Source organism: Pezoporus wallicus, unplaced genomic scaffold (assembly GCF_028554395.1).
Source record: "Pezoporus wallicus isolate ANWC-B61680 ecotype Strahan unplaced genomic scaffold, APGP_CSIRO_Pwel_v1 contig_2543, whole genome shotgun sequence".
In the NCBI taxonomy this organism is placed as follows: domain Eukaryota; kingdom Metazoa; phylum Chordata; class Aves; order Psittaciformes; family Psittacidae; genus Pezoporus; species Pezoporus wallicus.
Window position 1 is genome coordinate 2,432,392 of NW_026638172.1, and position 21,750 is coordinate 2,454,141.

Sequence of the window (21,750 nt, forward strand, 5' to 3'; positions counted from 1 at the left end):
TATCCTACAGCTCTTCCTGGCCTTGTGTGAATTCAATTGCTAAAAGCTTTTTCTTTCATAACTTGAGCAGTGGAATTCAGATAGAGGTATGGAAAAAGACTGCAAGAAGGAAAGGAGTTGTTCCTCGGCTTTCCCTGGGGAGGCACAGCCTCTAAGTGGCTTTGCGTAGGCTCCTTTCGACCCAGCATAGCTCCTAGGGAATCTGACAGCATCACTGGAATTTGTTTAAACATTCTCAGAGGGGCAAAACCTGAAACTGCAAGAAGTAAAACACAGAAGGTTTGTTATGACAAGCTTAACTTAGGATTTGCTTTCAAGAAAGGGTTGCTTGAAAGTTTGTAGCAGTGTTTAATATTTTTTTCTTATATGACTTTGAGATTTCCTCAACTAAATGATCAGATGTTCTTTGCATATTAACACCGGATAGAGCTAGAGGAAGAGTTTGAACTTTTCTGTGGAAATGTAATGGGATTTTTTTTTTCTTTATTTTTTCTTCATTTTGCTGTGTGAGGTTTATTTTGGACCTACACTGCATCTGCTTTACACACTGGCAAGTGTGTTGAGTGCTCCTCCTATTTAGTTGAGACCAAGACCTAAATAACTGGTAAAGGAAAAAAATCTTGCCAGCTGTGTGCTTTGACTGTTTATTATGGGATTTGGGTTCAGGTTTTTCTCAAGTTTTTTCTTCCTGAAATGCACACCATTTATATTCTTCTCTCTCAAAATCAGTTAGACTTGGTTGTTTTAAATCTCTGTGTAATTTAAAAGCAACAACTATTGAAGCTCCAAACGGCAGCTTTAAAATACTACTCTAAGACTACTTAAGCTGAGTTGTGTAATGACATCGAGACCCGTAAATCTTTGTCACTAAATCACAGTCCTGTGAAGTGTTTTATCCTTATTCAGAGTGTTACAGCTGTTTCATGCCCTGATTAATGGAAACACAGAGTGAGATCAGCATGTACATGGGTGGAATTTAGGAGTTTAAATACTTGAACTGCAGATAAAGTTTCTTCTCCAATTCTCAATCTAGTACAAGTTGATATCTAAAATAGGGGGTTTTGTTTGTTTTTTAATTCTCAGTGCAATGTTTCATCCTAATATGGCAATATCCCATTCATTTTTGAGGTGTGCTATAACCTTTGTTTTTAAATCAATCTGCTAATTGAACTTCACCTTGCTACTAAGATGTTTTTATTTATGGCAATTTCACTGCAATTTCATATTTACTTCATGGTTTATTACACTTCCATATATTCCACGTAAAGGAAGCTGAAGACTATTCTTTTTTTATTATTATTTTTTAACAGCAGTAATGCAAAATCCATTTTGTCTCCATAGGCTGGAAGGGACATGTAGGGGGAACAAGACTGAGGAAAAAGTGCATGGCATGAGCTGTATACTTGCATTTATTCCTACTACAGTTTCACTTGGGCTGGAATTCATCCACATAAATGATTCCAGAAATACAGAATATAAGCATAACTTTGGAAGAACTTACTGTTTTATTACTACACAAAAATGGGGATGCTTAGTCACAGGTTAGTGTTGTGGGGGGGAGGTGGGGGTAGCTGGCTTTTGCTGAGATTTTGGAGGGAATTTGCTCAAAGCTAGCCAGACTGTTTCATTCTTCAGTGGGGCAGGGATAACTGTCATCAACAATGACAGACTGAGCATATGCAATCATATGCCTTATTTCTCTGTCACTAATGTAAACTGGAAGATGTGTCAGCATCTCCAGTCTGGGGCATCTCTGCTGAGGCCCTGTGATTTAGCTCCACATGTTCTACTGTGTGATCAGTTATTGAAATAAAGGCAGTGTTATATAGTCAACATAATCATATTGATTTTCAATTTTTTGGACCATTTTTAGCTGTACAGATTCATAGGTATGACATAGTTTTTGGTTTGGTTTTAATTTTCAGGTGTCAGGCTCCCCTCACTATGATCAAGAATCTTCAATACAAATGTAACTTTGCACTGAGCAGCTGATGAAGTTTTTATTCTTGGCTGATAAAAATCTATTTCTATTTTGACATAACTAATGCAAGATCTGTCAGCATAGTGACAGTAATGGAAGCTGCTGTACAGAGGTTGTCAAGAAAATAACAAGCTTGGAATTCCTGGGTCATAATTTTAATCAAAATTGAGAGTATGATTGTCACATTTTTTAATAATAAAAGTAATTTTTGATCTGCTGAGCACATGGAATATTTTAAGCATCTCTGAATTAATATGAGCTGTGGTACTTTACTTTGTAGTGTAATGAAGACTCAGTCTGCCTAAAGCCATACCTGTGCAGATGGTGAAAGTGTACTGAAGCCTCTGCAATACCTAAACAGAAGAGGGTTGGTTTTATTTTAACAATCAGCTTTGCAAAGTCATATGAGTAGGAAGTGTCACAGAGGACTTAAACAATATTGAATCTTATTCTTTTATTTATTTATTTATTTTTTAAATTTAAAGACCTGATCTGTCAACAGCCCAAATATGAATTATTTTGGTAAATGAGGGCCTAGGTCCACTTACAAACATCACACTTTAAAGCAAAAGAGATACTGTCAACACAGCGAGAAAAATCCAAGCTGTAAAATTACTTCCTGGGTCAGACAATAATCTGTTTTCAGTAGCGGAATAGGAAAGGCTGTTCAGCAGCAGCATGTGAGTTTGGCTGCAGTCTGTTCCCATGGTACTTCCCCTGGTGGATTAAAGGGACCACATACAGAGGTGGTGGTTTTGAGTGTTTTTAATCCTGTTATTGTACTTGCTGATGCTTTCTGACAGTATCTTGTGATGGTAAGCTTCATAAAAATCACTACATGCTATGTAAAGATGTGCTGCTTTTTATTTTTGTTAAGCTGATCTGAATATAAATTCATCACATTCTTCCTTGTTAAAATATTCGAGGCCAGGCTGGATGGGGCTTTGAGCAGCCTGGTCTAGAGGAAAGTGTCCCTGCCCATGGCAGAGGGGTTGGAACTAGGACCTCCAAGGTCCCTTCCCACCCAAATTATTCTTTGATTCTGTGACTTTATGACTGTGGGATTTATTGAGCAATAGTTCTGCATACACTGTACTCTGCTTTAATGCTTTTTTAAACTTTGACCATATTACCCCCTCAGACTTCTGCTCCTCAACTGAAGAGTTCCAGGGGGTTTTTTGTCTCTTACACATAAAAGGCAGCTTCTCCATCCTCTGAATCATTTGAGTTGCCCTTCTTTGTCCCTTTTCTTAACCCTGATTTTTGAGTTGGAGAGACCAGAATTGTCTGGTACAACAGTATTTTATATAGCAGGTAAATGATACTCTCTGTCTTGGTTTTGCTACTTCTCTTGGTGACAGCCTAAGTTTTATGGCTTTTCTGACTGTGCTTGAGCACAGAAGACTGTGACTCCCAGATCTCTTATCCACTCAAAGTTGATGTGAGAATGCTAGTGAGGTTTAGATTTTTCCCTTAAACAAAGCATCTTATATTTACCTGGGCTAAAGCTCATCTTCTGCCTCTTTGCCCTCCTGCTCAGGTTTCTAACCTACTTTAAGCTCCTCACTATTGGCATGGACTTTGACTACTCAGAAGAGCTTAGTATCTTCTTCAAGTCTGAAGATTCCATTGTGTAATCCTTCTTTGGTCATTAAATTTAAATAAAGCTGATTCCTTGGGAATCCAGAAGAGAGAGTGACTGTTAAAATCTACTTGTGCTTCCTATCCCTCAAACAACTCTAAGTCCACAAGAACCCCCTTTTTCCAATTCCATTCTAATTTAATTTCTTAAGTAATCATTTGTGGGAAGCCTTGTCAAAGGCTTCCTAAAAAAACTGAGTCCACTGGATTTTCATTTATCCACATGCTTTTCCCTCTACCCCCTGAAATCACTGCAGGTAACAAGGCAGTATTTTGCTTTACTAAAGCTCTGTTGACTTTTCCCCATTGGATGTGTATGGGCTCAGCAATATTATCCTTTCTTATGGACTTTACTGTCTTAGCAGGATTGGAAGTGGTCCTTTCAAGGCTTTCAGGTCACTGCCGTCTGGTCCACATGACTTAGGGATTTGGCTGGTCTAATGCTTCATGTTGATGAAGATGTTACAAAGAACATCAAAGAGATTCAGAGCAGCCCTGTGGAGAAGGACTTGGGGGTTTGGTTGATGAGAAAATGAACATGAGCCGGCTTCAGTGTGCGCTTGAAGCCCAGAAAGCCAACCATATCCTGGGCTGCATCAAAAGGAGCGTGACCAGCAGGTCAAAGGAGGTGATCCTGCCCCTCTACTCTGCTCTCGTGAGACCTCACCTGGAGTATTGTGTGCAGTTCTGGTGTCCTCAACATAAAAAGGACATGGAACTGTTGGAACACGTCCAGAGGAGGGCCATGAGGATGATCAGGGGATTGGAGCACCTCCTGTATGAAGACAGGCTGTGAAAGTTGGGGCTGTTCAGCCTGGAGAAGAGAAGGCTGCGTGGAGACCTCATAGCAGCCTTCCAGTATCTGAAGGGGGCCTGTAGGGATGCTGGGGAGGGACTCTTCATTAGGGACTGTAGTGATAGGACAAGGGGTAACGGGTTAAAACTTAAACAGGGGAAGTTTAGGTTGGATATAAGGAGGAAGTTCTTTCCTGTTAGGTTGGTGAGGCACTGGAATGGGTTGCCCAGGGAAGTTGTGAATGCTCCATTCCTGGCAGTGTTCAAGACCTGGTTGGACAAAGCCTTGAGTGGCATGGTTTAGTGTGAGGTGTCCCTGCCCATGGCAGGGGGGTTGGAACTAGATGATCTTAAAGTCTTTTCCAACCCTAACTATTCTATGATTCTGACATGACGTGTGAGATACTGTATCATTGGCTTCATTGGTAAAGATGGATGCCAAGAATTTGATGAGCTTCTTCACTGTGACCTTCTCATCCTTGAATATCTTTTTCATACCTCTGTTGAAAAATGATCCTACCAACCCCCTAGCTGTCTTTCATCTTTCAAAGTATTTAAGGGCCATTTTAGTCTCAGCATGAGCATCTGTTGCAGGGTGATCTTAAATTCTTCTTCACCTTCTTAATTTCCTGTTTAAGTTTGACCTTCCCTGTTTTATGCCCTTTCCTGTTCTAATTTTCATTCTCCTCACTTTCAGAAATTTTCTGATGTTCTTTTCTTCACTTTCTTGATACATTTTAAGCAGCATGTCCACTTATATATCTGAAAAGGAGTAGGGAGGAGAGTTCTATCTGTAATCATTCAGTGTTTTAGCTTGCTGTTGCCAGTAGTGCATCCATAGTCAGTTTAGTGTTTTCTAAGTTCAGAATATTTTCTTCTTTATTTGAGTCTTCCTAGCAGCAGAAGTAACTAAAAAATTGAATTTTGTGCAAATGTGAGACTTTTCAAACTGAGTGAAGGCATTGGAGTTGGTGGTCTTTGAAATGAAAAATGTTAGCTTCTAATTTTCAACTGCTGTATACTGAATATTTAAAAATCTGATGATATAGAAGAATCTATGAAATAGAATGCCTCTAATTTTTAAGTGATAAAAAAAACCACAAATCCCATTTATTTTTGTCATTTACATTATGACAATGTCGAGTTACAGTCAGCATTCTTGGATAATTGATCATACATGTACACCTTAATTTTATGGAATGTGGTGATGATTTTTATAATTAGATTTCTTCAGGAAAACGTACCACTGCGGAGCACTGTGATGTTGTGACTGTAATATTGTGAATCATTTTCCCAATTTTTAATGGCTAATGTAGTAAAGATCGTTAGGGATTCTATCTTAATTGTTCTGTTCTACTGTACTGTACCATATTGTACTGTACTGTAGTCTGCTCTTCTCTACTCTACTCTACCCTAGTCTACCCTACCCTATCATTATTATAGTCCCATACTTCTGGAAGAATGTTGTGTTGCTACATGATACAAGATGCTGTATGGGGAAGTCAGAGGCTTTAGTAAGCAGGTAAGAGGTGGTTATGTGAGAATGAGAAGTAACATGGGATCACGGGATGTGCACTTCTTGTTTCTCCTACATTACAGTAGGAAGATAGTTAATATAACTGGCAGTGATTATTGCTTATGCTTCAGATTTAATGACCAGCTGAGATTAATTAGAAGAAGGTTTCTCAGAACAGCTAGATCTTGGAGCACTGTCTTAATTGCTGTTGGGAGAGGAAAAGGTCTTTCTTAAGGTGTACCTATAGCCTGAAAGTACGCTTTTGGAAAACTTCACATGACCTGGTGGTAGGCAGTAATGTGGACCCAAATTCAATAACCTGAGAGGCCCCTTCCAATCTCAAATTACTGTGAGTGCTCTGACTTGTGACTTGTGTGTAGATTCAGGAAAGCATTATTACCAGATTACTCAGTTGGCAGCTGGAAGTTTTTTTGCACATTTTAAAGGCTAAATGAAGTTAATAAAGGATATTGGGCCAATACTTTATGCTCAGTTTTGATGCCTGCAGCCATGGAATTGTCTGTTTAAGATGCTCAACCCTCAGACCAGTGTTGGTGGTAAAATGTAAGCGTTGCATTCTGTAAAGCCTACATAGCTTTTTACTGTCAGCTTTAGGGAGTTAATTTTAAATGGCTGATTTTCAAAATAGATTTAATTTTGATATTCCTTGTTTGATTTTAGGACTGGTATTGGGGTGAGTGGAAATAGGGGGAAATGGCTTATGCAGACATAAAAATGACATGAAAGAGTTAATTCTTTAGTGAGTCAGAGCTCAAGGTTTAGGGAGATTTATGTTCTTTGAACAGATTTAAAAATTCCTGAAAATATTCAGTACGATGTATATGCTCTTGTTTTCTAGTACGCACAGTGTGTTTTAGGGAATGTGGATTTCCTTCCAGTTTGGAAATTTTTCCATTAAGTCAGGGCTTGCTGTGTATTTGGGGTGCTGTTCCTTTGCAACTGAATTTCTCTGGTCTTACATTTTCTGGCCATTGATAAATACACGGGGCATCTGCTCCCATCCTGTGTGATGAGCTTTGTAAACCTCAGAGGGCGATATGAAACAGAAGTGCTGAACAGATAAAACAGACAGCTTTGAATAAGTGTTTGTATTCGGTAACTAATTAAATCTATTTATATCATAGAAAACAAACTTATCTTAGGGTCTAGTCAGAAAATTGCAAGCAGTCTTAAAATGATGTGTGCTGAGCAGACCCTTTAAGCTGGGAACTTCTACCCCTTAGCCAGAGCCAGGGGGCTGACCCAGTGTGTTGATCCAGGTTGTTAGTGTCTGAAATGAGATAAATTCAAACTTGAAGCTGCTATGTTTTATCTGAGGGGGTTGCTTTTTTCGAGAGCATTAATTCAGTTGCCTTGTGATTGTTGGACCATATTCTTAGTTTGTGACATCAGGAATGTCTAAATGAAGGCTGCAATGTATGTACATAACAGCAATGTTTCTCATTGCAAGGAAATGGTAGGAACATTAGAGTACTTTCTACTTTTTCTGTATTTTTATTACTTCTGTTAAAGTTAAGGAGAATTTGACATCTGATAACAGAAGTTGTTCATGAACTTTAGGTCAGGTCTTGCTTAATTCTCTAAAAGCTCTAGAATAACTTCAACTGATGTTTATATCACATAGTCTAAAAATCGTGTTGTTACACTACAAATTGGAAATACTCTGGGAATATTAGAGGCCATTTTGGAATTTAATCATAGAATCGCTTAGATTGGAAAAGACCTTTACGATCATCAAGTCCAACCATTACCCTGGGACTGCCAAGTCCACCACTAAACCATGTCACTAAGATTTTACATGTTTTTTGAACCCTTCCAGGGACAGTGACTCCACCACTTCCCTGGGCAGCCTGTTCTAACGCTTGACCACCCTCTCAGTGAAGAAATTTTTTCTCATATCCACTCTAAACCTCTCCTGGTGCAGCTTGAGGCCATCGCCTCTTGTCCTGTTACTTGGGAGAAGAGACCAGCCACCTACTCCTCCTAATATTCAAATATACTTGCTTTTTCCTATACCCTTTGTGTGCTTCAAAGCTGAAGGAAGTTAATTTCAAGACTCGTGCAATTAGTATGCTGTGTCATGTCATTTCATCTGATTAAGTGGAGAATTTCTGTAATAGGTTGGATGAATCCCACACACACTGGCAAAAGCAGCATGCATGTTTAAAATACACTAATTTGTGTCACACTGATTTCAAAAAATGGGGTTTATGTAGGCAGGGTTAAGTCTGCAGTGGAAAGGTTTGGATCAACGAAACATTTTTTTGACTAAAAATATTTGCCTGGTAAAAATATCCCTAGCTGTTACTGTTCTCACACTTTCCATATAATAATTATTCCTAATGTGCAGCTGGTTTCATGCTGCAGGCTTCAGTTCACCAACGCACTTGAAGTCATGCATGGCTTGCATCATAGTGGATCATTCCCTCTATTTTAAAAGCATAATTCTTGTGCTTGAATCAGACACACATTTAAGTACCTTGTTGAATTAGTGCTTATGTGGAAATTGTTTTTCTCATCAACATAATCAAATTTAGAACTGGAAATTACCTTGTGTAGATGGATTTTAGCATTTTTTTTCAGAATTGTGCCGCCATCAGCTATTGCTCATTTTAATATTTGTGGGTTTGCAGCTATCCAGACAATGGAATGATTTTGTGTTCATCTTCAGAATAATTATATGCCTCTTGACTGCCTTTTCAGTTTACATGTAAAATTAGCATTTTGCCAATATTTTCATTGTTTGTTTGAAAAATAGCAATGCAAAGTCTGATTGACAGAGAATTAGTCTCAATTTTATGTGAATAGAGACAAGATTAAATTCACAGTTATATGAGGTGTAACATAAATTTTAAAAGGTGTAACTTTCCTCTGTATGTGTGGCTATTTAGATATTTATTTACCTGGTCTTCTGTATTTTAATGTTTTTCAGACAAGTATAAAAGAAGGATTACTACTGAAGCAAACCAGTTCTTTTCAGAGGTGGAAAAAGCGTTACTTCAAACTTCGAGGGCGTACCCTTTACTATGCTAAGGATTCAAAGGTAATTCTGTAGTATTAATGTCTAATGCTATACACCTGTAATTCCAATTTTGTTTAGATTTATAAGTGCAATAATAATAATGATTTTTAGTGATTGTTTTATTTAAAAACTGCTGTATATAAGATGTAGTGTATCTAACTAAAGAAGACTGAAGATTTCTCTTGATTTTTTTATTTTTTAGTGAAGTTTATCAGTTACTTTAATATTTTAACCTTTATGAATATTCAGACAAATAGTAATTTCGTCTTAAGGAGTTGTGTTTTTTTTTTGAGGGGATGGTTCTCAGGCAGTCAAATCTAATGTTAAAAAAAACCCAAACATAAAAATTGGGTAATGCTCAGAAGTTACCCTTCAAACTGGATTGCATTAAAACTCTTCTAATCCAATGCCCATATTGCCGTTGGAGAGGTGAAAATGGTTATGAGAAATCAAGATAGGAAGATTTTCTGCCAAAACTGATATACAAGGGAAAAAGCTGTTTCCCATTAACTGAATTTTTGCTGGGAAAATTGGGGGTGGGCAGAGGGGAATACTTCTTTCTGAAAGACATTTCCTTCCTCCTCCTCAGGGCTGGGACTGAGAGCATTTTAGCTTGTTGGGATGGCTAAGATAGTGCTACATCATCAGTGTTTTCTATGTTTTCTTCTTATGTATAGAATCATAGAACTGTTTTAGGTTGGAAAAGACCTTTAAGACCATTATGCCCAACTGTTACCCCAGGACTGCCAAGTTCACCATTAAACCATGTTACTGAAGGTCTTAGGCAGAGCATTTCTTAGAAAAACAGAAAAGTGGGAAAAGGACATTGATTTCCTCATGGAATATTCCAGCCTTATTTCCAGGATGAAACTTAAAAAGATGGTGGCATATCTGCTTTTCTTGATTATCATGTTTCTTACTCAGAAGCAGGAGATAAGCATCTGTGAAATGAAGGACAATATTTTTATGCTATTTTCCCCAGTATATAACTGCATTTTTCTTCTAAGACTGTATATGTACTGTCCGTTAAATGCACAATTCAATTACCAGAAATTTCAGTTCATTGCTTAGAGTGACACTAACGACTTCAACATTTGTTTCACCACTTTTTTCTTTCTATTTTTATTTTCCAATTGGAATGGACACAAGGAAATGAAAGCACAGACTGTAAGCATACCTGAAAGTGGGCTCAGACTATATTTAATGGTTTTATGTTCTTTTCCATTCACAGTCTCTAATATTTGATGAAGTTGACCTGTCAGATGCCAGCGTAGCTGAATCAAGCACAAAAAATGTCAACAACAGCTTCACGGTATGGATCCATTTTAATACTGGTCTTGAAAGCTGTGGATAGGCTGCTGCTAAGAAAAACAAGAATCCTCTGAATTGCTTCTTATTTTCCTCTCTTTGGAAACAAAATGTCCTCTATTTAGAAATGCTATAATGTAACATCAGCTATCGATATATTTGTTTCTGTGATTTTAATTTTTAGCAGAAATTAGCATTTTAGATAACAGTTGCTTCAGAAGATGGTAATTATATAAGGCATTAAAAATACAGCAAGATTCAGTACTAGTACTTCATTAGTACTTATTAGTAAAGCTTGATTTTAGGCCGTAGTTTCTTTTTGAGGGGGCATGCTGAATTGATCCAAATGTATTTGTGTTATTGTTTTAATTTCTTACACTTTCTGGTTTTCTGTCATGTTGAAGTGTATTTGTATTTTTATTTTTTTTATTGCTGGTCATATCCCTTTTTAGTTCCAATTCACATAGAAGAGCTGTCTTCACAGTTGTACCTTGATTCTGATACTGGTATAAGAAACAAAAAGTGTTCATAAATTCCTGTTAGTTCACATGTGTGTTTTGCACACAGGCCTTGCCATTTATTGTTGAACTGCTTTGTTGGAGCTAAGTGATAACATCTGACACAGTTCCTCTGCTGTGTCCTTCTTAACTTCTGGAAAAGTAAATTTTGTGAACAAGAATTAGCTATGAGGAAGATTGTGGGCAAAGTTGTCCATCTGCAGGTCTTGAGTTCTCCTGCAGCCTGCAATGTCATAATTTTTCTTAACCTGCAGAGCTATTATTCTCTGTTAAAGTGTTGATTTCCTAAATGCTGGATTCTCCACCTGGGAGGGATTAACCCTGGTTATACATACAAACTGGGGGATGAGGGGCTGGAGAGCAGCCCTGTGGAAACAGATCTGGAGAGTTGGGTTGATGGCAAGTTAAATATGAGTCAACAGTGTGCCCTTGCAGCCAGAAGGGCTAACCATGTCCGGGGGTGTGTCAAGTACAGCATAGTGAGCTGGTGGATGGAGGTAGTTGTCCTACTCTACACCACTGGTGTAGCCCTACCTCAAGAAATGCGTGTGGTTCTGGGCACCTCAATAGAGGAACGTCCATCTATGAGGAGAATGACCAAGATGGTGAATCTCAAAGGCTAGATTTCTGAAGAGCAACTGAGGTTACTTGGCTTGAAAAAGAGAACACTGAGGGGTGACCTCTTGGCAGTCTACATCTTCCTCAAGGAGGGCAATGTAGGTGAAGGTGCTGATCTTCCTGTGCTGACCAGCTACAGGGTACGAGGGAATGGATTGAAGCTGTGCCAGGGGAAGTTCAGGTTGGAAGTTAGGGAGAAGTTCTTCACTGGGAGGGTAGTTGGTCACTGGAACAGGCTTCCCAGGGAAGTGGATGTGGCACCAAGCCTGTCAGACTTCAAGGAGTATATGGACAATGTTCCTAGTCATAAGATTTAGTTTGAAGTAGTCCCGCAATGAGAGGGGAACTTGGTGATCCTTATGGATGGATCCCTTCCAACTTGAGATGTTCCAGGATTTTATGATCTTGGGGTGTGGGGAAAGAAAAATGGCATGTTTGGTTCTGGTATTTTCTTTACTTTTTTTTTTCTTTTTTTTTCCTGACAATGTTTGATGTGTGGGTATCCTTTATAATCCTTTAGGGACTCTCAGTATCTCATTCTTCACCAGAAGCATTTTTTGTATCTTATATTAAGACTTCTGGGGAAGACAGTAGTGAAAAAAGAAATCTCTGGGGCTACAGCTTTAACACCTTTGGAGGCACTATTTATTTTCATATCCTGGGTAAATTAAGGCAAACAGTGTTTTCTCTCAGGAGTTTTCAAATTCATTTTGAGTGATTTACAGCTCTCCTGGATTGAAGTGTCACCTGATTTGACTGTGAAATATGGCAATGCTCGTCATCTCTCTTAATCTTTTGGCTTTTTTCTTTGTGTTTGCCTAATCCAGTCTCCCGGCAACACAGCTCAGTGAAATAAGACATCTCTGGCCTTGCCTGCACTGGTTTGGAGTGAGGGACTGGGGGTGGGGTGACTGGTTAGCTTTCCAGAAATACTCCTTATAAATAAAAAGAAACATTTTTTTTTGCCTTTTTTTTTCCCTTCCATCTTAAAAAAGATAATCCAGCCTTTCTTAAAATTATTTTTTATGTTCTAAGTGATCGTTATCATTTCCTTTGTTAAAAAGGCAAAAATTAAACCCTTAACTTTAGCTTTCTCCAGTTAATGTACTCTTCTTGTTTCCTTGCCCCTCTAGGGAATATTTTTACACAAACTTATGTAGATGGATTATACACCAACTCTCCATTTTTGCAATGAAAACACACCTTTAAAAATTTACATTAAAATAATTTTTTTCCATATCTTTTTGCCATTTCAGCTAAATCCTTCCCCTTCCCTCGATCTTCCACCTCCAGCTTGTAGAAGCTACTGTTTGCCTTTTTTTGCCCTTTCTAGTTTGTCTCTTTGGAGACAGAGGTGTGCATGTCAAGATTTTCCATGCTCTTTTTTTGGCTAAAATTCAAGTCCTAAAATTAGTCACAGCACACAGATTTAAGGTTGAGTTTGTTTGTAGTGTACTTGCAGAATATTTTAGTAATTCAATATCACTGTTTATTCACCAGAATTATTTTTCCTTTCTTACTGCAAGCAAACTGAGGTAAAGGGATAAATAAGTATCTGCTAATTAAAATGAGAAGCTGCTAAATGTAAACCAGCTCGTCTGTTTCAGTTTTTTCCTTTATTGCTAACGATATTACTTTTCAGTGAACAACCAACTCATTTCTAGCAAGTAGTTCCTAGTGCACAAGCTTTCACTAGTGTGCCTTGTAATAGATTGTAGGAATTTTGCAGTTCTGAGCATTCTTGTCTAGAGGCAAAGATAAAAATAACAGAGGAAAAGGTCTCCCTTTACTTCAGAGTCTTTATATAAGACCCTTTCAAGGCCATATTCTTCCTACTCACATGTTAGGTACCGGTCTCCTAAGTCTGCATGAAGAGAGAGAAGTTCAAGAAGCCAATTCAGCCATGGAAGATGTGCACCATCCTCCCCACCAGCCACGTCAGGAGCCTGCAGGGGCTTTTGCTCACCCTATCCCTGCAGTTCAGCAGCATGGGGGGGGCACTGATCCTCATAATGGTGTTGGGCTCTCTGCTGAATGTTTTTTCATAGCGCTTTGCTTCTGCCTCAGAGGGTTGTTTTTTGTTGTCTTGGCACAACCAGAGGAATGTAGTTGCACAGCATGTTACATTGTTGGGGACACTTTGGGGAAGAATCAGTCTCCTATCGTTACTGCACACAAGCATATGGGGCAGTGACCAATTCTACTGAGAGCTGTAGTTCCTTATGTTCCTCGGTTTGTAGAGATGGAAGATGGCATGTTGAAATCTCAAGTGCAATTAGAAATAATCTCTTTATTGTTCTCAAAACAAGACTTGAGTTTGAATGAAGCTGAATAGTGATCTTTAGCGTGCAAGCATGGGCATCTGGAGGATTGGTGATGTGCTTTTGTTCTACTAGGTATTAGAGAGGATTTTAAATTGTGATTTAAAAATTATTCTTGAACAGGCATATTCGATAACTGAAGGTCCTTGGGTCAGAAAAAGGTGATTATGAATTGCAATTTAAAAGGAGATTTTAACAGGTTAACTTTTGGCTTAGGTTTCTACCACTACCTTGCTTTTGATAACAAAGAGTGGATGCACACAATAAATCTGTGGTGTTAACCATGCTGCCTTGCAGGTGTTAAGACACATGGATGTATAAAATGCCCTGGGTTATTATAAATCTATTTTAGAGTATCATGTCAAATGCTCAGGCACTGTGTGGCAGCACCTGTATTTAATCCTTCCAAACTGATGTTTGAAACATTTAATTAATTTCTGTTTTTTTTTTACTGGTAAATGTGATATAAATAATGTAAACAATTTTAGGGTAGAAATACTAGCTTTGAAGCATTACTTCATATAGCTGGTTTTAGGCATTTGATGTGGGTTAGACCAACTTGTAGTGTGCATCTAAAAATTACACAGAGCCATGGACAATCAATTTCTTACTATATTTATTTTCAGAAAAGTGAAATTCTGGCTATATTAATGCTGTTATCAAATTGAATCTGAGAGTACCAAGGAAATGATTTCGCTCTTCTTCTGGAATGTACTTTCTAGGAATACAAAAATTAACATGCTAGATGATACTCAGGATGGGGATTCAGCTTGCCCTAACTTCAGGGTGGGATGCAACCATGGGTTTATAGACCCCTAAATTATGTATCTATGATAAAATAGCTCTTTAAGGTAGATTCCTGTAATTGCTCAGTTCAGTATAGACTCTGCTGATTATTAACCAACTCCTTTAGCTATGACAGGAGCTTTGTCATCCAGGGCACCTAAACTACAGAACTCTGCTTACAGCTTTCTGAATCAGGTGCTGAATCAAGTATTTTTTGTTGAATATGCATCTTCTGAAAGTGGTCATCTTGAGAGGGAGGAAGCTGCCGTAGGCAGATCTGCTGTCCTGGAAAGCCTACTGCAATTCTTAGTAATTAGAAGTTGGCTGGAAATGGCACTTTCTATTCCAGCCAATAACACTAATTACTAGGATTCTGGGTATGCTTGCAAAAATGTCTAATATCATAAATTGTTGCATATTTTTTGGGTTTAGTGATGCTATAGACCATATAGACCATACAGTCTAATTATTTATTCTGTGGAAAAATACTTCCTTGTGGAAAAATACTTCCTTGGGGAACTCTTAATAGGCTGGGCTTTAATTAAGTATTCTCACCTAGTGTTAAGAGGCAAAAGCAATAGAAACCTATAAAGTGTTCTGTGTTTTATATTTTTTATTGCTTCCTTTTGATTTAACCATTTTACATTTTTTATACTCTTACCTATTCTTCTTGTTCTTCTGACTACTATTCTGCAGCATCATGTTTAAGTGAAGTGACCAGTTTGGCACTCAGGGAGCACAAATAATAGATATTTGGGACTATTTTCTAAATTAACGGTCATTTACATTCCTTATGGGTCCCACAATTTGTCTGTTTTCTGCAGCAGCAACATATTACGTAATTTTTATCCTCTATACTGATGTTAAGATCCTTTTTCCTCTTAATTTGGAGCTGTCTGTGATTCATAAATACTTCTTCTATGCTTCTGTGTTTTTTCTCTTGTGTGTATTTCTTTTTTTTTTACCAGCACTGAACTTTTTCAAGTCTCTGTACTGTCTAATACCTTGCTTAGCTCTCTCTGAAGTGCCTTGTTCATCAAAGAGGTAAACTAAGTAGTAAAAGTTTCATGCTGTCTGTAAACGTTCCCGTATCTGCCTCTACTTTACAATTCTCTTCCGGTTTAAGAATTGCACCACAAAATTTTATAAGAGAATAATGCTTGCTATCTATTAATCTTTTCCCATTTTTAAAATTCTTATTATTTCTTCTTACCATTTTTAGTTCCCTTGGCTTTTCATCTCACTGCATAATTGGGACATAAAATAATTGATCTTTTCAGTTCAAGGGCTAAACAAAAAATAATTATGGGTCAACCTGGTATTTTATCTTTTTTGATCAGAAGTGCTTAATTTAGTTCCGGTTTAAAGCTTTTTTTTCCATATTATATAAAGAAAAAAACCGAAACATGAATGGCATTTCATTAAAGGTAGTCCCTGAATGTAATTTTGTTACAAAAAGTTGTCTTTTTTCTCTGATTTCCACTTTTTTAACCAGACTTAATAGTTCACTTTGTCCTGAAAGTGGAGGGTTCTGTTTAAGCTGTTTTTAAACAAAGTCATTACCCAGTTGTCTGTGAATCCTCAATATTTTGTAAATTTGAATAGATTCTGAAAACGAAACATTTGTTGATTTTCCTTTGACCTGTTGTTTTGAGCTGGTTATGTATTTTTTATAGGTCAGTGAGATCAAATACTCAGTTGGAGCAACTGTGCTTCAACTGTGGTTAAAATTTATATTGTTTTCTTCCAGAACTCTGTTTACCATATTTTCCATCCATATTTCTGAATGTGGCGTATCCTACATCTTGGTGGGGGATGTAAAGTTAACTGGTTTATAACTTATGTGGAACCAGCTTAAAACATAAACTAATTCTTTTCACCTCTGAATCCTACTGCTGCTGCTTTTAATGGGAGGTTGCCCAGTTGTACTGGAAACTCAATTCTTATGATTCATCAGAATTTCAAGTTGAATATTTCAGCCAGGCCTAAAGACATACTGCTTTTCAGCCCTGCTGCTTCTGACATCAGTCAGCTCTCATCATAGAGATTAGCTTCTTCTAATTGATTTTAGAAAGTTAGCTTTTAATATTCACAGTGGGCTTGGAAAACAGAATCTGTTGCCAGACTTTTGCAGTGTGTTGGAGAGATGATAGTGTTAATTTCTCAGACTTGGACGTACTTCGCTTTCTTTGTTTTCACCCAGATTTTTTCAGAGCTTTTATTGAGACTTTTCTTCAGGGACTATGAAAACTTCAGGGAATGTGAGAACTGCTTAACCTTCCCCAAGCCACATCAAGAGGAAATGAGAAGAGCCTTTTCCCAAAGGAGTTTAAAACCTTTCATGTTTGGGTTTGGGCACTCCAGTCTTCTGCCTTTTCGAATATCAGAGACAAAGAGAGATAGTCCCAAATCTGGGAATTATTAATCTTAATACTGTTATTTTTCCTATTTAAATAATCCAGCATCAATACAGTTTTATTACCAATTCCTGATTTGCCCAAAGTTCAGGGTCTTGAGGTTTATTTAAATGCAGAAGAGCTTATGGATGCCAGGAGGTATTTCTCTGATGCTGTCCTGCTTGTTTACAAAATCCAATATACTGCAGTTCCATCTCAGTGGACCTGACAGTGGTTTCTTTACTCATAGCCTCCAGTCTTTTTCAGACATTATTCTACCTCAGTCTGTTTTTTTTGGGGGGGAGCCACTCACTTAAAGGTTGCACTGACCTTTTGCAGGCTTTCTGCTGCTTCTCTTTCACCATCTTTCTTATTTCTGCAGTTTGGTGAAATCATCCTGCTACTCCAGTGTTCGGACACTATGGGGAACACGGGTTCAGCAAACATCTTCAAGGCTTCAAGTTCCAGACTTAGGGGGTTTCCCCTGATTTCAGCTATTGCTAAGCAAACTTTTTTCACTGCCTTGTTCTAAGCCTGGATGACTAAACTTTCTGGTTTGTTCTGTAGGAATACTCTGGAGCATAGCTGTATGCAATTTTGTTTTCTTTGTGAGAAAGCTGTTCTTAGTGAATTTCTACATATAGTCTCTGCACATGTTCCCTTGAAGGGAGGCACTCTTGCTTGACTTGCTTTAATCAACCATGGGGCTACGAAAGGAATGTATTTGTGTTTGTACCCGCATTTCTGTTTCTTGATGAATTTACATAAGCCAAATTTCACATAGATATACATGAAGTTTACTTAGCTGAACAGAATCTTGTGTGAACACTTTAGTTTGCATGAACCTCTGCTGTAGGTGTATCTTAACTCAATTGCATACTATTACTACTAGTGATCCAGGTATGGATAATGAGCTTATGTTAGCTTTGAAAATTACTTGTGTGAAGGAAAACAAATATCAGTGAAGTACCGTATACTGTGTGTGATGCTATCCTTGGGATTCCTCTCAGTGTACTTTACATCATATTTATCCTTTAGATATGCAATAATTTCCTGGGTTTGGGTACACTGGAATTTCCTTTTCATTCCGGTTAGTGTTAACACTCCTAGCAGTGTATATTGATGATGGTGGGAGTTCAGATGCATTTGCAGATGTGTTTACTTATAGTACCTTCCTCTGTGAGCCACGTCCTACTCTCGGAAGCACTGCATTGTAAATTTTGCCCTGAGTGTTATCAGAAGGGTGGGTGCATGTCACCATTTCAAGGTGGGGGAATGGCATATCCAGACATTCCCTGTGCTCTGGTTGCAGCCTAAGCGCAGGGCTGGTAGGAGTCCTGGAATGACATCTGTGAAGATCTCAGGGCCTTTTGTTACCTTTGGGAGGTAGGATATGTCTGAAACCAGCTCAAGTTCATGTGCTGGCCTCACCAGTGTGACTCAGCTTTGCATGAGTAGCTAACTCTTCAGATGGATTTAGTTTTTCCCTAGTTACGAACAATCTGCTGTTTCATACAGATGCTGATCAGCCTCTAAACGACAAAGGCTTTTTGATGCTCCCAGCCCGAGCAATACTCAAACCACAGAAAGACAGGGGAAGTGCTTTCTATTCCACTTTGTTCAATTTTCAACTCAGTTTTCTTTTTCTTTTTTTTCTGTATTCAGGCAGCTTAGAAACAAAACAAAAACTGAAATAGCAAATTAATATGCTGAGGGGAAAAAAAAATAGGCAAAAGCAATTACTGTGCACTTGCAATGCACTTAGGGTTTTTTTCCCTCCATTTAACATTTGTTCATTTTCCCCCACACTCTGACAGTGACAAAAAAAATGTAATGAAGCTGAGAGCTCTTTGGTGAGTTTTGGGTGTGACTTTCAAGTTTTAAGCTCCTTAGCCCTGACTTGATGCACTGTCTCCCTCTCCCTAGAGTGTCTGGAGACATTAAAGCTTCCAGTTTCATTATGAAAAAGCAATAAAACATTTCAGCTGTAAGGCTAAAATCCATAGATAAATCACTTGGGATTGAGCTATTACAAGAAAGCTGAATACTTTTCAGAATAGGAAAACAAGGGAATGCTTAGAAATGTGACCATTCTGGACTACTGTACATTTTGCTTCTTGTTGCACTTGCCTGGATCTTGTTTTCGACAGATTTTGAACTTAAACAAAAGTTTTTGAAACTTGCTCTCAGAAAATGTCTCTTTTTAATTCCTTTTGTTTTCTAAGAGTTTCTTTAATCTGTTAAATGCAGTAAGATGATTTGCCCAGAAGTAAATGCATAAAAAATATCTTTCCTTTTCTGAACTGATGGTGTAGCACCGGTGAAGCAGTTGGAATGTTTGGAGAGCAAGCAAACATGACAATTTCTAAAGCTTTAACATTCTTGACATCGAGATTTGTTAAGAAGATGATACTGGATTGCCAGATTTTGTTGTTCCTGCAGTTTTACACTTACCTATACTCTGACATTTCTTTCTCTTGCTTTAAAAGTGGTTAAAATACGTGGAGAAACCTTAAGAAGTATCCCTCAGTGCAGTTCCTGTATACCAAATGATTTTATAAACAAAGCCACTGGTGTAAACTTTGAATAAATTTCCCGCTTCTGGTGAACAGGGATGCCTGGCTTCAAGCAGCTGGATCGTGTTTAAACAGGCATCTGTTATTGCAGATAAAAAAATACTCAATTGCTCTTTTATTTTGTTTAACTTTGCACCTACTACCATCAGGTATATATCTACATGTTTTCCTGTAAGCACAGGAGCCATCCCATCTGATAGACAGGTAATGAGCTGGTGAAGCTGGAGCTAAGGGCACAGCAGTGCAAAGTAATGTGCCTAGCAAATTTTTATGTAAGAACGCTGAAGAAATGTGCAAGCATTGGAACTATAAATAGCATTTGCTAGTTTATATTTACAAGAATAGTTTATTGTTGCTGTTATATTTAAATGCTGATTTAAGATAAATACCTTGTTCTTCAGTCCAAATTCATGTAACTTTCCTACCCTGCTTCTTGTAACTGTCCCATTATAAAGTTATACTTCTGAAGGAGTAGCATTTTTCTGTTACCAGTTGGTTGATGTTGGACACATGAGGTTAAATGAGGAACTGTATATTTCTGACAAAGTGACTTTTGCTGGAACTGTTTCACGGCTTAAGGCTGCACGTTGTAACTGACTTGATTTACCTGAGTGCTGTTTTCACAGAATCACAGAGTGATTTGGGGCTTGGAATGGGACCTCTGAAGGTCATCTGGTCCAAGTCTCCTGTTGAAGTAGGGCCACCTAGAGCAGGCTGCCCAGGACTATATCCAAACAGCTTTTGAATATCTCCAAGGATGGAGAGTCACCACTGCCTTGAGCAACCTGTACCAGTGCTCAGTCATCCTGACAGTAAAAAAGTGTTTCCTGACGTTCCCACAGAGCCTTCTGTGTTCTAGTTTGTGCACATTGCCACTTAGTTTGTCTCTGGGCACCACTGGAAAGAGCCTAGGTCCATCCTCTTTGCATCCTCACTTCAGGTGTTTACATAGATAAGTAAGGCGCTTCTTGATGAATCCATGCTGACTACTCCCAGCCACTTGTACCTGGATATATTGTTGGAGATGTTCCTTCATTCATGCTAGATGTGGCATAAGGAAAGGCCACCTGAATTACCTGCCTGGATTCTACTGCAGAGTGAAGGCAGAGTAGACCTCAAACCTGTTTCTATGAAGTAACTGCTTTTGTTCTTCATTTTAGTTAAGCCCACTTGTACTGGTGCAGGAGATGCTCTGTGGCTCTAACCCTTTTTTTTCCCCCTCCTAAGAGTTTTTATTCTGGGGGCCAAAACCACACATTACTTCATTACTTGTGAGCTTGGCAAGAGTGAAATTGGAGAAGGCCAGCAAAGAGGGAAGCAACGTTTTAGTAGGGTAGACAGAGCTAATTGTTCTGATTATAAATTCTGTATTGTACTCAGGCAAATATAATAGCCATTTATTACTTGCCTTGCTTTTAAATCATTCTCTCCCATTGTAATTTATCCTTTTGCCTGGCTTGGCTCATCCTGAAAAAGAATTGTGACAGTTGAGGATAAAGCACCAACTGCACTTTTGACAGTGACAGTACTGTTACAATTTATTTAGTGTCTCCTGAATCCAAGACATTAAAAGTACTGTCAGAGCTGTCCAACTGTAAGAACTGTGATTTTGCAGACAAGTTCTGGTAGGTACAGAAGCATCAGTGACCCCAGCAGTCTATTCCCACCACTGTGATGGAGGTGTATTCATCCATCGCATTCATATGGACTCACCTCCATGAAGACAGGGAAATGGAGGGGCAGACAGAAAGTAAGGGAGGCCTAACATGTTATCCTGGTATTAGCCAGAATTCACTCACCAGTGTCTAGAAGCACTGAGAAGTTACGAAGCATTAAATCTGTCACGTGCATGCCCCAAGGCATCGGGTGCTGTCCCTCAGAGGAGGGATGGAGGTGCTCTCTCTTTCTGTATCAGCCTCTCTTAATTAGTTCCAGAAAGATATATTAAAAATATCTGTTCAAAGAACAGGAAGACCATTTCCCCGCCCGTTTCAGATTGTAAGTGATGTTTCTACATTACTAAAGTCAATTCAAGATTGGCCATACAAAGTGCTATTAGTGTAATGCCTGATAATAGTTTAGAGCAGCAGAAGGTGCCTTAATGCAAATATCATGTTGCAGAAAGCAGGGTGCTTTGCAATAGTTGCTGTGTTGCTCCTTAGGTGTAGACCATTATATCTTGATTAGTGAATTTGGTGCCTGCATTTTTCTTTGAATAAGTAAAGGAAAATAGAAATGTAGCCACCGAGCT

General features: G+C 38.3%; 1 protein-coding gene across 3 annotated transcripts in view; it reads left to right on the top strand.

Annotated features, from left to right (window-relative positions):
- DGKH (diacylglycerol kinase eta) overlaps nucleotides 1–21,750 on the top strand; it is a 160,780-nt gene that overhangs the window by 82,171 nt on the left and 56,859 nt on the right. For 2 of the 3 annotated variants that reach the window (XM_057409708.1, XM_057409709.1), the window contains exons 3-4: nucleotides 8,887–8,997; nucleotides 10,208–10,288. In XM_057409708.1, coding sequence (XP_057265691.1) covers nucleotides 8,887–8,997; nucleotides 10,208–10,288 — 192 coding nt within the window. Of the gene's footprint in view, nucleotides 1–8,886; nucleotides 8,998–10,207; nucleotides 10,289–21,750 lie in introns of those variants that run through there. The other variant, XM_057409710.1, reaches the window with a different exon arrangement.